The sequence below is a fragment of the Ovis aries genome, chromosome 1 (assembly GCF_016772045.2).
Source record: "Ovis aries strain OAR_USU_Benz2616 breed Rambouillet chromosome 1, ARS-UI_Ramb_v3.0, whole genome shotgun sequence".
Lineage (NCBI taxonomy): Eukaryota > Metazoa > Chordata > Mammalia > Artiodactyla > Bovidae > Ovis > Ovis aries.
The window spans coordinates 47,146,703-47,163,234 of record NC_056054.1 but is presented as its reverse complement, the minus strand read 5'-3'; the positions used below and the strand labels follow the sequence as shown (position 1 = coordinate 47,163,234).

Sequence of the window (16,532 nt, the reverse complement as noted above, 5' to 3'; positions counted from 1 at the left end):
GTGCTCAGTTCAGTCAGTTCAGTCGCTCAGTCGCGTCCAGCTCTTTGTGACCCCATGGACTGCAGCACGCCAGGCTTCCCAGTCTATCACCAACTCATGTCCATTGAGTCGGTGAGAGTGCTCAATAAGTCTTTATAGGTACTCAAGCATTGTCTGTGTATTGAGTGAATTCTCTAATCTGTACCCTTAGAGGTGCTACAGAAGGAGCGTATTTTTGGTGTGATTGTTATTGTTTCAAATGTAGAGGACTTTGAGGCACATATGACCTCATTCCAACAACTAGGTATTTCTTCTTGAGCCAAGGTAGGAGCTTACATCTGTATGTCTTGTATAAATACTAATGCATCTTAAAAGCTACCATTTAATGAACAATTTAATTTATGCTAGTTAAGTGCTTTACCTAGTTGGCAACACTATAAGGAATATACTTTTATCCCCTCTGTTCAGCTAGAGAAAACTGAGGCACAGAGGTGTTAACCTAGTTTATGTGCTTGATGGTTACAAATATATTCTCCATTTCTTTACTAAGAAATTCAAGTAAAAGTCACAAGAGGGCTTCTTTAACAGGGCTCTTGGAGTATGTGTATGTATGTGTGTATGTGTATGTGTGTGTTTAACTATGTATGTTTACAATATGATGTCTTCAAAGACATCAAAGAATACATGATTCTTCATTTCTCTAAACTAGAACCAACCTTCCTTTTTGATGGTAGCCAATGTTTCCAAATCCTGCATTATTGCTTGATGATATCACCTTCCCTACAGTGCTCTTGAGCTTTACAGTAAAACCTTATTCAGCTGCAGAAATTAAAATTATCTATAGTTCTCTGTAATAAATATTTTGACAGTGCCAATCACTTAATCAAATCCAGGGAGTAATAAAAAGTAAATTAAATCTTACCACTGTTTTTAAGAAACTTAGTCTCTCTTTAAGGAGATGAACACAAGGGTGAAAAAGTATAAGTAAAAACAAATGGCTATGAGAGAAAAGAGGAACTGGCAGATGAATTCCAGCTAGAGTTAGGTAGTAATTCAGCAATTCAATAATACCACAAGGGAATGGAAGCATAGAGATTCAGCATACTTGAATTCTAGTCTTATTCTTGCCTCTAACTTAAGCACATCATTCAATCTCTACCAGCCTCGTCTCTTCATCTATGGAAGTGAAGGTTTGCACTAAATACCAGTATTCCCTAGAGTTTCAGCAGATTCTAACTTTGTAAGCCAAATGCATTTGAGATGCGTAATGGAAGATGGGTACTATCTCAACAGGTAGAGGGGCAAAAGCCCATCTGAGATGAAGGCAGAGTGTGAACAAATCTGCAAATGAAGCAAAGGCATGGACAACATCCTGAGAATAAAGAATATTCCTGCCTAGTGTGCCTGCCATGTCAGAGAGCAGCCAGCAATAGGACTGGAAAGGTAGCTTTGGGGAAGTTTACAGAGGCTTTTGAGTTCCATACAGAGGCATTTGGATTTTATTAAGGTTTTTTAAGTAGCCAAAATATAATGGCAATGATTAGAGAATCATTGAGAATAACTGAAAGTCAATCTGGAGCATAACAAGTGGAACAATTTAAATAAATCAGAACTACATGGTCAGATAATCATTGGTCTTTATTGCATTTGAAAAGCTAAGAAAAAGTGGTAAGTACATGGAAGATTCCAAAAAAATGGAAAAAGTAATCTAACCTTATGAAATTCTTTATCCTGACTGTTGAAAGAACCATGTTACAGAATAATAGAAAAGAAGCCATTCAGGATAAGCTTCCTAACACAAAAGGTGAAAAAAAAGTTAATAAACAAGATACTTTGATCATGAAATCTTTTTTAAACACATAAAAGCTTAAATAATTTCACACCCACATAACCACACATATTTGGTCTTACAAACTCCTTCAGTATGTGAAAATGTTTACCAGTTTGCAATTTCACCCATTTTTTACCACACTAGCAATGTCACACTGATGATACAGCTGATGGTATTGACTATTAGTGACCTTAAGAACACAGCTGGGTTTCTATTTTTACTTCTGTAAAACCTTCTTTCTGCAGCTAGATGATGCTTTAAAGGGCCAAACTAAACTCTAGAGTCAAGGCAGCTTGTATTTTATGTTTACATATGTATTTTACACAACAAAACCAGATTTTAAAACACATATACACACTCCCACACACACAGAGAATAGGTAATAACAATAAAGAAACCTATTTGCAAACCAATGTGGAACGAATAACTGGACTTTGCCCAAGTTCAAAGAACCATTTCAGGTTATACAGAATTACCTCTATTGGCAACAGACTTTAAAATGGAGCTGCTTTAGATTCAGGTACATCACTGATGATTTGCTAAAAATAAACAAAAATATCTAACACAGAAGATAATGATGAACTTTACAGCCTGAAATATTTTTTCAATGACTATGAAGGACAGAAAAATGGGGACAGAATTTATTTCTGTTTGGGTGGTTACTTACTCTCTTTCACTCAAATGGAGGGTTTCATCTGTCTATTTGCAGAAAAAAGAATTTATCTACAAATAGGCAGATTTCTGAATATAGGTAATACAGAGACAAACATATATTTAAAATTACTAACGTAGGTTGATGCTGAGTAAACAGGATTGCATACTGTGAACGTTGGTAAATCACTATTTAGCAAGCATAAACAGATTCAAGAATGGTGGTTTGCCAGAGAAAGAGCTTAGTAGTTGCAAAAAACAAGCTGGCAGGGAAATTCCATGAGTCAGAAAAAAGAAAGGAATTGGGTGATTTCTCTAGCCATTCTGCTCATTGTTTACAACACAAAATGGAGATACTTTTTGTGAAAATAATTGTATATTTTTATGCTTGTGAAAGCTTGGTTACTAAAAAATGTTAGAATTTCCTGAAGGTAGGCATTTGATTTTTAACCAAGTGAAAAAGTAAAAAATTTTACATGTTAGGTGGTGGTTTACTTGCTAAGTCATATCCAACTCTTGGGACCCCTTGGACCCCTCTGTCCGTGGGATTCTCTAGGCAAGAATATTGGAGTGGGTTGCCATTTTCTTCTTCAGGAGATCTCCTAGCTCAGGAATCAAACCCAGGTCTCCAGCATTGCTGGCAGATTCTTCACCAACTGAGCTACAGGGGAAGTTCAGTTCCTACTAGGAAGCTCAATGAGGATATGTATGTAAATAGAGATTTTGTATAACCTTAGGTCTCTTTGAAAAAAAGTGCATCAATGTGCCCTTGTTAGCCTGATTCCTTCTAAAGAAAATAAAAAAGGCTAACAGGAATTCAGAGTCAGTTGTCCAAGTCTTTCTCTCCTCTAAGTATGAGTGGAGCTATAGCTATGGTGAAGTGAAAGTGAAAATGTTGCTCAGTCATGTCTGACTCTTTACAACCCCATGCACTATTGCTCACCAGGCTCCTCTGGTCCATGGAATTCTCCAGGCAGGAATACTGGAGTGCGTAGCCATTCCCCTTTGCCAGGGGATCTTCCAGACCCAGGGATGGAACTGGGTCTCCTGCATTGCAGATGGATTCTTCACTGTCTGAGCCATCTGGGAGGCCCTAGCTGTGGTAAAGTGAAGTCGCTCAGTTGTGTCTGACTCTTTGCGACCCCATGGACCATAACCTACCAGGCTCCTCTGTCCATGGGATTTTCCAGGCAAGAGTACTGGAGTGGGTTGCTGTGGTAAGAACTCACAAATTAAGCCTTACTCTGCAGGACTGAGAGCTGCTTGAAAAGTGGATTATGCTATATTTATTTCTCTGTATTTCAGGAAACAATGTATGGCGCAAAAAAGGTGTGTTGAGTAAAAACATCTGAAAAAGTCCACATTGGTAGCCCTACTGCATGACAGCTATGGTTCTCAAGCATTACTCAAGTCCAGGCCTAAGGGAGGAAGAAGATTTTGGAGGGTGCCAGTATGGGGACATGCTGTAATGACACAAACAAAGCCCTCCCCTACACAGAAATAGCTGTTCCGTAGGAGTGAGATAGGGCATGGTTCCTGATAAGCCATAGTTTGTGCTGTGTCTTTAAAGCAATACATCCTCTCTTAGGGTGTGGGCCTAAGAGAGAAATAGCTCAGAAAGGAATAATTAGATGATGTTGCCGATGCTGAGACTTGTCTGATTCATCCAGACACTGTAATCAAAAGTTGTACATCCGGTTGTAAAGCATATCTCCGTGCTCCTCTCATCCCCAAATCGCCGCCCAGTATCATGCAGAAGTAAATGATGTAAAAAATTTGGGTGTGATCTGAGCTTCTGATGTGTTATCCCCGACACCTGCTGATGGTGTTAAGGGGTGGATATTGCTAAAGAAAGGATTAAACTATCTTTCTAACAAAGTACTCCCACATTATGAGTTGTACTACATTTAGACTGAATCAGTGTTGCATAATTTCTCAGTAAACTAATATGCACTCTTTTGAATCACTCTCTTTTATTTAAAATCTAATTTAGGTGTAAATCATTCACTTTCCATTAAGGTATAACGTTTCAGTAAAATGCAAGTTCAGGCCAGATTCTCTTATGGAAGCAAAGTTAACGTAGCTAAATAACTCTACCTAAGATTGCAACAAGAATCTTAAAAATATGACTCAAAGTTAGTTTAGTTAAAGCTTCAGTAATTTAAGGAAATTGCCTAGGCAAGTAATTGGTATTATACCAAACTAAATATTTCACAGTTACATTTGCTTTTGCCTAAAAATAAAAACTGGAGCAATACAAGGGAAAACTGCCAAGACTGAAAATAATATTCAGCAGCTGTAAGTAATTGGGAGTGATAATCATAATTAGACAAGATGTAAGATATGTATTAAAGCCCAGATTGGATCTTCCTGTTGGCAACTGGGAGAAATCCCAAAGGCCTGGACCCTCCACATAGCCCACACACTCTGCTTCATGCCTCAAAGCCCTTCTGTCACCAAGCTTGGCATTAGATGAGCCATGAAACCATTCCCAAGGACATGTGCCACACGGTTACTCTTGAGAAAAGATAGAGGAAAAGAAGAAATGGAAGAGGGTCATACTCTGTCTTCAAGCAGCCTGCAAAGAGAAGAAACAGCCGATTATCTTGCAGTAACTGTCATCCACCTCCTCTGAAAGAAGTCAAGATAATAAAGAAAATAAATATTTTTGTAAGATAAAATGGAGGTCAGCTTTGTAGGACCAGAGAAACATTGGTTTAACCAAGTAGAGGTGAGGAATGAAGTAAAACAGCCTTATTCCATGGAAAACAACTCAAGCTAAAGAGAAAGCTCTATGGGGACAGGAGCCACTTCAGTTTTGTTCATTCATTCAGAGAATGCCTGACACATAGCACAGGCTCAACTTGCTAAATGAATGAGCAGATTGATAGTGCTTAGATAATACTTGAGGGAGATAATACTTGAGGGAGTTTATCCTGTGTTAGATGTTGTACTGGGTGTTTTAAGTGTATCAACACATTTAATCTTCACTGTCACTTCTGAGATATTGTCAGTACCAATCCTAATTTGCTAATGAGGATGCTAAACTAAGCACAGCTAAGAAACATGCCAAGTTACTCTAGTTAGAAAGAGGTATCTTTCTACATATATATAATTTATTTTTATAATAAAGATATGTGTATCTTTCTCTTCTACTGGTCTATAAGCATAATGAAATTATAGAACATTCCCCCTTGTCATAAATGGCTTCCCAGGTAGTGCTAGAGGTAATCTGCCAATGTAGCAGACATAAGAGAAGCAAGTTCGATCCCTGGGTTGGGAAGATCCCCTGTAGAAGGGAATGGCAACCCACTCCAGTATTCTCGGTTGGAGAATCCCGTGGATGGAGGAGCCTGGTGGGCTATCGTCCATAGGGTTGCAAACAGTCAGACACAACTGAAGTGACTGAGCACACACATAAGTAAAAAATGAAGTATTTATGAAATAAGGTAGGAGATTAAAAATTGTTATTAGATTAGGTGGGCTTTATGGGGGAGGTTTTAATTTACATTTTTACAGAAGAATAGGACTTTGATAAGTGGCTAAGGAGAATAGGAAGTAGGCCCTTTTAGGCTTAAGGATATGGTATGTGCAAATGACAGGGAAGACTGTTTAGAAAAATGTCTTATGTGCCTGAAGCTAAGAGTGTATATGAATCTGGACAAGTTGACTAGAACCAAATATCAGACATCCTTGAATACTGAGCCACACAATTTTGGCTTTCCTCAACAGGCAGTGGAAACCCTGAAGGTCTGGGACTAACGTAGGCTCCTACTCTTGCTTATGCTGGTACAATCTACTGTCCACAGAACAGTCAAGGGTACATTTTAAATGTCAGCTAGTCCCTCTGCATGTAACTGTGTTGTAGATTCTCATATCACTCAGAAGGAAAACAAACTCTCACTGCAGTCCAACTACACCTGTGACCACATGCAAGTTCCCTCCTAATGTTATTTAGGATAGGTATTTAGGATAGGTATGATACTCAAAGGCAACTAAAAACATGGCAGGGAACATACAACAGATCTGACCATCACAGAGGCAAAGAAGGATGTCTCCAAATTCAAGACCATATCTGGGGGCCCAGGTTCATCTATACTCTCTGTCTTTTGCTGCAAGAGGATGATGCTACAAAGTTTGTTTGATACGTGATTTTCCCCTATCATCTCCCTCATGATCTGTCTCCCTGTTGTTGCTCAGTTGCTCAATGCAGCCCCATGGAGCTCGATGCAGCTCACCAGGCTTCCCTGTTCTTTACTGTCTCCTGGGGCTTGCTGAAACTCACATCCATTGAGTCGGTGATGCCATCCAATCATCTTGTCCTCTGTCGTCCCCTTCTCCTCCTGCCTTCAATCTTTCCCAGCATCAGGGTCTTTTCCAATGAGTGGGCTCTTCGCATGAGTGGCCAAAGTATTGGAGCTTCAGCTTTGGCATCAGTCCTTCCAGTGAATATTCAGGGTTGATTTTCTTAAGGATTGACTGGTTTGATCTCCTTGCAGTCCAAGGGACTCTCAAGAGCCTTCTCCAACACCACAGTTTGAAAGCATCATTTCTTTGGCAGTCAGCCTTCTTTATAGTCCAGCTTTCACATCTGTACATGACAACTGGAAAACCAGTAGCTTTGACTTTACGGACCTTTGCTAGAAAAGTGATGTCTCTGATTTTTAAAACGCTGTCTAAGTTTGTCATAGCTTTCCTTCCAAGGAGCAAGTGTCTTTTAATTTTGTGGCTGCAATCAACTGTCTGCAGTGATTTTGAAGCCAAAGAAAATAAAGTCTGTCACTGTTTCCATTGTTTTCCCATCTATTTGCCATGTCGTGATGGGACTAGATGCCATGATCTTTGTTTTTTGAATATTGAATTGTAAGCCAGTTTTTTCCTGCCTAGAGAACCCCATGGACAGAGGAGCCTGGTGGACTACAGTCCATGGGGTCACAAAGACTCAGATGGAATTGACTGAGCACACACACATGCAAGAACTATGATAAAAGGGTATATTTGGAGATATATGAAATTGAGTAATAAAAGAATCATATGTACATGTACATGAGTAATCAGTCTTGTCCAGCTCTATATGACCTCATGGATTGGAGCCCCCCTAAGCTCTTCTGTCCTTGGGATTCTCCAGGCTAGAATACTGGAATAGGTTGCCATTTACTACTCCAGGGCATCTTCCTGACCCAGGAATCAAATCTGCATCTCCTGTGTTTCCTGCATTGGCAGGCAGATATTTTACCACTGTGCCACCTTACCCACATTATTATATGTTGTGTTTCCAGTACTTAGTACAGTTCTTAGTACCTAGTTCAATAAATATTTGCTGAATGAATGAAAGTGTATGGTAAATTCTCTAACTTATAGACAAGTAGCTTGCTTGCTTCACAAAAAAAGATTTTATTTTGTAGGAGAGACATATATTCCTTTTGAAAGTGAAAGTGAAAAATCACTCAGTTGTGTCCAACTCTTTGTGACCCATTAAATTCTCCAGGCCAGAATATTGGACAGGTTAGCCTTTCCTTTCCCCAGGGGATCTTCCCAACCCAGGGAGTGAACCCAGGTCTCCCACATGGCAGGTGGATTCTTTACCAGCTGAGCCACAAGGGAAGCCCAAGAATACTGGAGTGGGTAGCCTACCCCTTCTCTGGTGGATTTTCACAACCCAGGAATTGAACCGGGTTCTCCTCCATTGCAAGCAGATTCTTTACCAACTGAGCTATCAGGGAAGACTCTAACCTATCTATTTATTTATTTAACTGAATTGTTCGTTCAATAGATATTTCTTGAGTACCCACTGTGTACCAGAACTTACCAGACTTTGTATCTGGAAATAGTAAGATAAACAAAACAGGCCCTAGGAGAGTTTATAATCTGGTGAAAGAAATAGATATACACACAAATAATTGTAACGCAATATGATAGTTTTATTAAAAGGAATATGTATTGTGATCGCATGACACAGTAGGGTAATCTGTTCAGCTTGTTGAAAAAGGAAAGGAGATTCAGGAAAGATTGACCCAAAATGCATTTTAAAGGATGAATAAGGAGTTTTGAGAATCCTTTTTACTCTACTCAATTAATGTACTATTTAATTTGTCATGATAATAAAAATATCTTTTCTTTGTGTGCTTGGCTTTTAAGATCTGTTTCTTATTTATGGTATCATTTTATGTACTTTGCTAATGATTAGTCCTTTATTATTATACTGGTTTTATTGCACTCAAGATTCCTAAATAACAGTAGCAATAACTATGAAATAGATGTCACTGAGAAGGTAACAGGCCAATTCACTATTTATTTATGTTTAAAAAAATAAAACATGATTCTAAGTCCTGAATAAGAGAAAATAATTGAAGTAGTTTCATGGTTTTAAATTAGACTTCTTGCATATCAAAACTTGAAAAGCTATCTCTTCAACAATAGACTTATTTTCTTCATCATCTTCTCATTGTTTAAAACTCATTTGTGATGCAAAGTGAAAGTGAAAGTGAAGCCGCTCAGTCGTGTCTGACTCTTTGCGACCCCACTCACTGACTATAGCCTACGAGGCTCCTGGGTCCATGGGATTTTCCAGGCAAGAATACTAGAGTGGGCTGCCATTTAAAGAGAAACATCAAATAGTTGATTTTGCTACATGTTTACTAAAGTGTAGTAGTTTTAGCCCTTGAATCTCACTCACATGGAATCAACAATTGTATTTTTAAGAAAACTCCCCACTGGCAGGGGTCAAGGCATCTTCTATCTCCTTTGATTTCTTAGAGTTATAAACAACACAATATATTTTTCTTGTAACATGAAAATATAGGCATTGGTGAAAGTTCCATTAAAAACTAGCTGCTGGCAATTCAAACTCAGTGTGACTAAAACAGCTTCCAGATTTGAATTATGAATTTGGGGGTTAAATAATATTCTTTCATTACATTATTCATTTCCTACTAGAAAACAGTACTGGAAATCCTGATTTCATTAATAAGAGGTAGTTAAAAATACATTGGTGGAGTTGTTTTATTATTACTATTATTATTCTTATGGTAAATGAGAACCAGTCTCAAGCATAGCTAAACATGTCTGCGACATTCAGTTTCTGGAACATAACATAATTCACATTCAAAGAGGCAACTGTCCTCTTAAGAAACAAAGTGGAATCCATTAAGTAGACTCCCACAGTATCCCATGCTTGGTGAATCACTAGGTGCAATCTCTCAGTGAAAATTCAACATGACTGTTAGCCAAGTACCCACAGGAGTTTCTCTCTAAGATTGTGATCTTTCCAATGTATAAATATAGTCATACAATTCAACAGCTCCAAATTCTTCAAAATCTCCTTCAGTATGAAAAGCTAAACATTTTTTTCAATACAGTCGAGTTCATTCTATCTGCCTAGAGTTCCGTTTCAATTTTCTCCACTCCAGGCCTCAAACTTCACAGTCCAGCAACACTAATCTACTTTTAGAGCCTAGAATACATGCCGTGATCTTGCCTTTCCTCATGCCTTTGAATATATTGTTTTCTCTACTCAGATGATGGTCCCCTTTGGTAAAACTATCTGTTAAATCATCTTCCCTTTGCCGAGGCAATTTTAAATACACAATTTTCTATCTCACTGCAGTTTGCCTATGCAGTTCTAATATTCCTAAGATTGTATTATAATTGTTTGATATCTTTCCACACACACACACACACACACACACACACACACACACACACACACAAGGTCTTGGAAGAGAAAATCTCTTTGTTTTTTCAGCATTTAGTATAGCATCTGGCCAATAAAAAAGACCCACAAATATGTGTGTGTGTATTTATATATGTATACATACATATATACATACATACATACCAGGGAAGCCCTGTCCCTAGTATCTCAGTCAGTAAAGAATCTGCCTGCAGTGCAGGAGACCCAGGTTCTATCTCTGGGTTTGGAAAATCCCTTGGAGAAGGAAATGGCAATCCACTCCAGTATTCTTGTCTAGAAAATCCTAGGAACAGAGAAGCCTGGCAGGTATAGTCCGTGGGCTCACAAGAGTTGGACATGACTTAGTGACTAAACCAAACCATATAATATATATATGATATATAATATCATATATAAGATATATGATATTAAATATCATATATAAGATATATGATATATATATCATACTCAGCAAATATCAGCTAATATATATATGATATATTATCATATATGATATATATGATATATATTTATCATATATGATGTATATGAAATTAAAAATATCACATAGATGTGGAATCTGATAAAGCAAGCAGAACTTGTAAAAGCACAGGTAGACTAGTGTACCAGAGGCTGGGAGCTGGGGAAATTGCAGAGATGGTTGTATAAGGGTATAAACTTACAATCAGTAAACAAATAAGTTTTGAAGATCTAATGTACAACATAGTGACTGTAGACAATAATACTGTGCTATAACCTTCAAAGTTGCTGAGACTAGATCTTAACTGTTCCCACCACAAAAATGATCATTTTTTTAATAATAGTATTCTTTATTTTTATGATAGTACTTTAAAAAGATTTTGTTTACTTGTTTATTTTTGGCTTCACTGGGTCTTAGTTGCTGCACATAGGCTTCCTCTAGTTGTGGTGGACGGGGGCCACTTTCTTGCTGCAATGACGTTCTCGTTGCGGTGGCTTCACTTGCTGTGGAACACAGGCTACAGGGCGCATGGGCTTCAGTAGCTGTGGCTCAGGGGCTCCAGAGAACAGAGTCAGTGGCTGTGGCACATGGGCTTAGCTGCCCTGTGGCATATGGGGTCTTCCTGGACCAGGGATCAAATCCAGGTTTCCTGCACTGGAAGCTGGATTCTTAACCACTAGATGAACAGAGAAGTCTCAAAAATGATTATGTGACATGATAGAAGTGTCAGCTACCGCTATGGTGGTGATCATATTGCAATATACAAGTGTATCAAATCCATACTGTTGTACACCTTAGACTTACACACTGTTATAGTTCAACTATATCTCAATAAAAACAAATTTAAAATATATACATAAATGAATATTGTCCACTATTAGAAATAGTTACAATGCGTTAGCTGATATTTGCTGAGTACTTATGTCCAGTCCAGTGCAATGTGCTACATGTGCTTCACCTCAAATTCTCACTGCAGTCCTGCCAGGTGGATTATATTATTTCTATTTTGTTCTTGAGAAAACTGAAGATCAGAGAGGTTAGTTGAATAGGCCACACATTTCCATACAGCAGAACCAGATGTGAATCTGAAATCTGTCTGACTCCAGTGCTAGTTTTTTCCCCAGAACACCCGGCTGCTTTTTGATTATTGTTGAGACCTTGAAAGACACAAATTAGATTTTGATTTATTCTTCTCCATTTCTTTCCAGCTCCAAGTACAGCCCAGTATGGAATTACCGGGAGCGCTGACGTTCTTTTCTCCTGCTGGTACCTTGTGTTGACACTGTCCTCTTTCACCAGCTTATTCTACCTGAAGAATGCCATTCTACAATAAATATAAAGACCCATAAAAGGCTTTTAAGGATTCTCTGAAAGTGCTGATGGCTGGATCCAATCTGGTACAGTTTGTTAAAAGCAGCGTGGGATATAATCAGCAGTGCTTACATGGGGATGATCGCCTTCTGTAGAATTGCTCATTATGTAAATACTTTAATTCTACTCTTTTTTTGATTAGCTACATTACCTTGTGAAGCAGTACACATTGTCCTTTTTTTAAGACGTGAAAGCTCTGAAATTACTTTTAGAGGATATTAATTGTGATTTCATGTTTGTAATCTACAACTTTTCAAAAGCATTCAGTCATGGTCTGCTAGGTTGCAGGCTGTAGTTTACAAAAAAACGAATATTGCAGTGAATATGTGATTCTTTAAGGCTGCAATACAAGCATTCATTTCCCTGTTTCAATAAGAGTCAACCCACATTTACAAAGATGCATTTTTTTTCTTTTTTGATAAAAAAGCAAATAATATTGCCTTCAGATCATTTCTTCAGAATATAACATATCTAGATTTTTCTGCTCGCATGATATTCAGGTTTCAGGAATGATCCTTTTAATATAACTGGCTGTGCAGCTCTGCTTCTCTTTCCTGTAAGTTCAGCATGGGTGTGCCTTCATAAAATAATTTTCTCTTCATCTCCAACTAATAAAATGTTTTTGCCAAATTCTACAACTTGAAAGCAAAAATAAACCACAGTGATAAAGTTAATACTAACTATATCTTGTCTCTAAAGAACAAAGGAGCTATCAAATTGTAAAAATCTCTTCCCTCATTACCAATAGGGTTTTGAGAATTTTGCCCCATGATAGCTCAGCTTTGTGATGAAAACAATTTAACTAATATAGTACAGGCAAATCCACTGTATGATTTCTTTAGTTGTAGCTAAGTGTTAGATTCACTTTGGGAAATAATTCCCGTTAAAATGATAGCACAGTCCATCCAAAATTGTCTGGCAATACAGCATCTTTTCCTTTCACTATTACAGGCCAAAATTTTTAAGGTGGTTTGTCAGAAAGGACACAAAGTCCAATTACCGAACATTAAATGAGATGGTAAACATTCAAAATTAATTTGGTTCTGTGGCAAATAAGTTGGTACGCTAGATATAGTGTTCCTGTGGACAGGAGCATTTTGCATATTTTCCAGCTGAAAACATTACTCAGTTGATAGTTTGGCATACATGTTGTACAAAAATGCTCCAAAATATAACAAATATTCCATCCTAGTATGCAGCAGATCAATCCCTGAAATAACTAATTCTGTGGTTAAATCTTTCTCTATAGCCATGTCAGCTTAAACAAGCAAAGCTAAAATGAAAAAAAAAATTATCATGCTTTATTTCTTACATGTTATATGTAAGATGTGTTCAAATGAAGACAAGCCATTAGTGATGAAGAATGTCTTAAATTAATTGCTAAATTATCATGGATTTTAAATTATTTCTATCACAAAGAATGAAAACTACATTTTTGAAGGAAATTGCTGTTATTCTACAAGTATTATGTTACAAGAATAGTTCGATGGTTTACTCTTTACTAAAGATAGACCATAGCCTTGAAAGCCATTTGCAAGTTTGATAAAGTTACCAATTTTACTATCCCTAGAGAAATTTCTGCAAATAGTTCCCTTTTGCAAGTTATAACAACACCTGCTAATCTAGTTAGAAACAAGATATTTCACAGAGGTTGTATACATTTAAGATATATAATGTAGATAAGTAAAATATAAGTAAAACTGTCCCAAAGTACAACATAAATCTATTTTAATTAGAGATGTGAATCCTAAATGAGGAGGCATATATATACAACATTTCCACAAAATGGCAATGATATTGCATAATGCTATTAAATTTACTGTAATAATTTATTATGTTATTTTGACTGATGCACTAAGAAAGGTTTTTACAAAAACAACATATGACATTTTAACTTTGATTATTATTGATTTGCTTTTCAAAATCTTTTTGTGGAATCAGTGAGTAAACTATAAAATATTTTTTGTGTGTATTGCAGCTTTAAAGTGGCACACTCCATAATAATCTACTTACTAGAAATAGTGGTGCTACCACAGAAGTGTTAACCATCAGTACCATTGTTTGGGAGAAAGAAACAGATCAAGAATGCATATTATACAGTGATCGCTTTCCTAGAGTAAAAATACCTCCTCTTTGTAAGGTTTGTAGGGTAAATGTGAGGTAAACTGAGGTATAAACTATGGATGAACCAAATAATTAGTTCAAAGTGTTGTCATGATTCCGAATTTGTGGAGTCTGGTGTTTTTCCCATAGAATGTGACAGAAGTACAGTCATAGCTCAGTAGCTATATGTATTTGCCTTTATGTTAGAAGAGACTTTCTTGAGTGACATGTTTAAATAGAGGAGGTATTCACTATGTTTTTCTGTATCAAGCAGCATTCCTAGTTGTTAGGCCCCTGGACAGAGTGAAATCATGAGTATTTATGAGTTCAATATTGTTCAAATAAGGCTACAGTATTTGCTTTTTTGTGTGAATGTATTGCATATAATGTTCAAGTAGATGATTTTACATTTATGGACATTTGAAATGTCTGATTATTCCATTTTATCAGTCCTGATTGTACAAGATTGTTGCAATTTCAAAATAGCAGTTTTATGAAACTGATTTATCTTTTGATCTATAACAATTTTTCTAGCTATTCATTTCAGCATTATATTTCTACAGGTTCGATTTGTGGGACTCTTTTTGTTGCCCCTGAATTTTTTTCAAAGAAAGAAAAAAGAAAAAGCAGTTGAGAAAGTAGAGTAGAAAGAAAAAAGACTGAAAGGGGGAAAAGGTAAAGGGGAAAGAAAAAAAGCAAGGAAGGAAAAGAAGGAAAGAGGGAAGAAGAAAGGAGAGGCTGGGAGGGAGGGAAGAGCCAGAATATTAGGGTAGTCGACGTAATTCACTTGCATTCTTTTAACTGCAACTGGTGTAATTATGTTTTATTTACAATGATCCCATTTGAAACATAAGTCCTGTTACACCATTGAGTTACTATTATGCAGCAATTATATAATGAAAAGTACTGCCCAAACTATAGTATTGTGTTATGGCGGGGACACTACAAGATTTGAGAGAGAGAGAACATCAAACTTAAAGCCACTGTTGGGGAGTTCAAACTTAGCTGAAAAATTAATGCTTCATCATAACATTTAAGCTATATCTAGAAAGTAGACTGGAGAACTGAGGAAATTACCAGATAATTCAGGACAGTATATATAAATACCCCAGTGTGTGAACTCAGAAAACTCTGAGAAATTTATCAAAGCCAATTATCTATATTGATTAAATTTACTGAATAACTGTTAATTTATCCATTGTGCTTAGCTTTGTGACACAGCCAAAAGTTATCTATTTAATCTTTTCAATAAAAATTGTTTTTTGAAATTCAGAAATGATTTAAAAAGAGGTCAGGTTTTTAACTATTTATTGAAGTATGTGGATGTACAGTATTTCAATAGATATGAATATGAATAAATGGTATGCCTTAAGATCCTTTGAATATGTATTTACTTTAAAGACTGGAATAAGCTCTTCCTGTCTTTTAGTAAAACATCCATATTTCATAATCTGATGTAAAATATGTTGTACTGTTTCCAATAGGTGAATATAAAGTCAGTTTATCAATTAAAATATGTACTTGACTCATTTGAAAATTCTACTAATTTGAGGGAAAAGAGAAGAAATAGTAAACATATTTCTGCTATTCCCTTCTTTTCTGTTGCTTCCACCGTACCACACTCACATCTTTCAGATACTCCAAAGCAACACAAGATGAAAATGTTAGAAGCTACAGTTTAAAAAGGATCCACTTTGTAGCCTTTCCCTCTGTTCCTGATTCCCCAAAGGTCTAACAAGCTGAACTACAGCTAGCCTGAAGAAGAAATTTTCTGGAAAGATTTTATTATCAATTATTTAGAACTTTTACCTCCTAAAATGCATCACAGTAAGCAACAGAGACTGATGATGAAATCTTGTTGGTTTTACAGACTAAAGATCTGAAAATGGAAATGCCTATAGAAGTTAGGCAGAGAGTACAATTTCATGAGATTGCTGGGTATAAAACAAGGAGTATATATTCCACTTCAAGGCATTCAGATACTATTTCAATAAAAACACCTTGCTTTCCAAACAAAATGTGATTTGACTGAAAGCCCATAGTTTGTAACAGCTGTAACATTTGTGTAAAATGAGGGCCACTCCAAATGAATGATTCAACCTCTCTTTTCCAAACCTGTCCATTTATGCTCATCATGCAAACAGAAGGGAACAATGTGGTAGATAAAAAAACAAACTGTGAAAAAGATTTACACTTGATGCATTAAGCTATTTTAAAGTATGGGTGTCATTGCCATTCTGTGAAAACCATATCTACCAAATCTCTTTCCCTTTTCAAAACCAAAAACACGCACAAATAAACATCTTATTTTCCCTCTGGCTCATTATTTCTCCCTTTGTAATTTCTATTATGCAAACAATCACACAGAAACATAAGTATCAAGCCTCAGACTCTGAAAGCTAGCATGTGAAGCAGAACTATTTTTCTCCCTGAATATCAGAGGT

The 16,532-nt window shown here is 36.7% G+C and overlaps 1 protein-coding gene across 1 annotated transcript in view; it reads left to right on the top strand.

Moving 5' to 3' along the window:
• The window catches only part of NEGR1 (neuronal growth regulator 1), a 1,017,459-nt gene extending 1,001,857 nt beyond the window's left edge, over positions 1–15,602 (top strand). The window contains exon 7 of the mRNA XM_012173704.5: positions 11,823–15,602. Coding sequence (XP_012029094.1) covers positions 11,823–11,947 — 125 coding nt within the window. The 3' untranslated portion in view covers positions 11,948–15,602. The remainder of the gene's footprint in view (positions 1–11,822) is intronic.
• Positions 15,603–16,532: the final 930 nt, after the last annotated feature.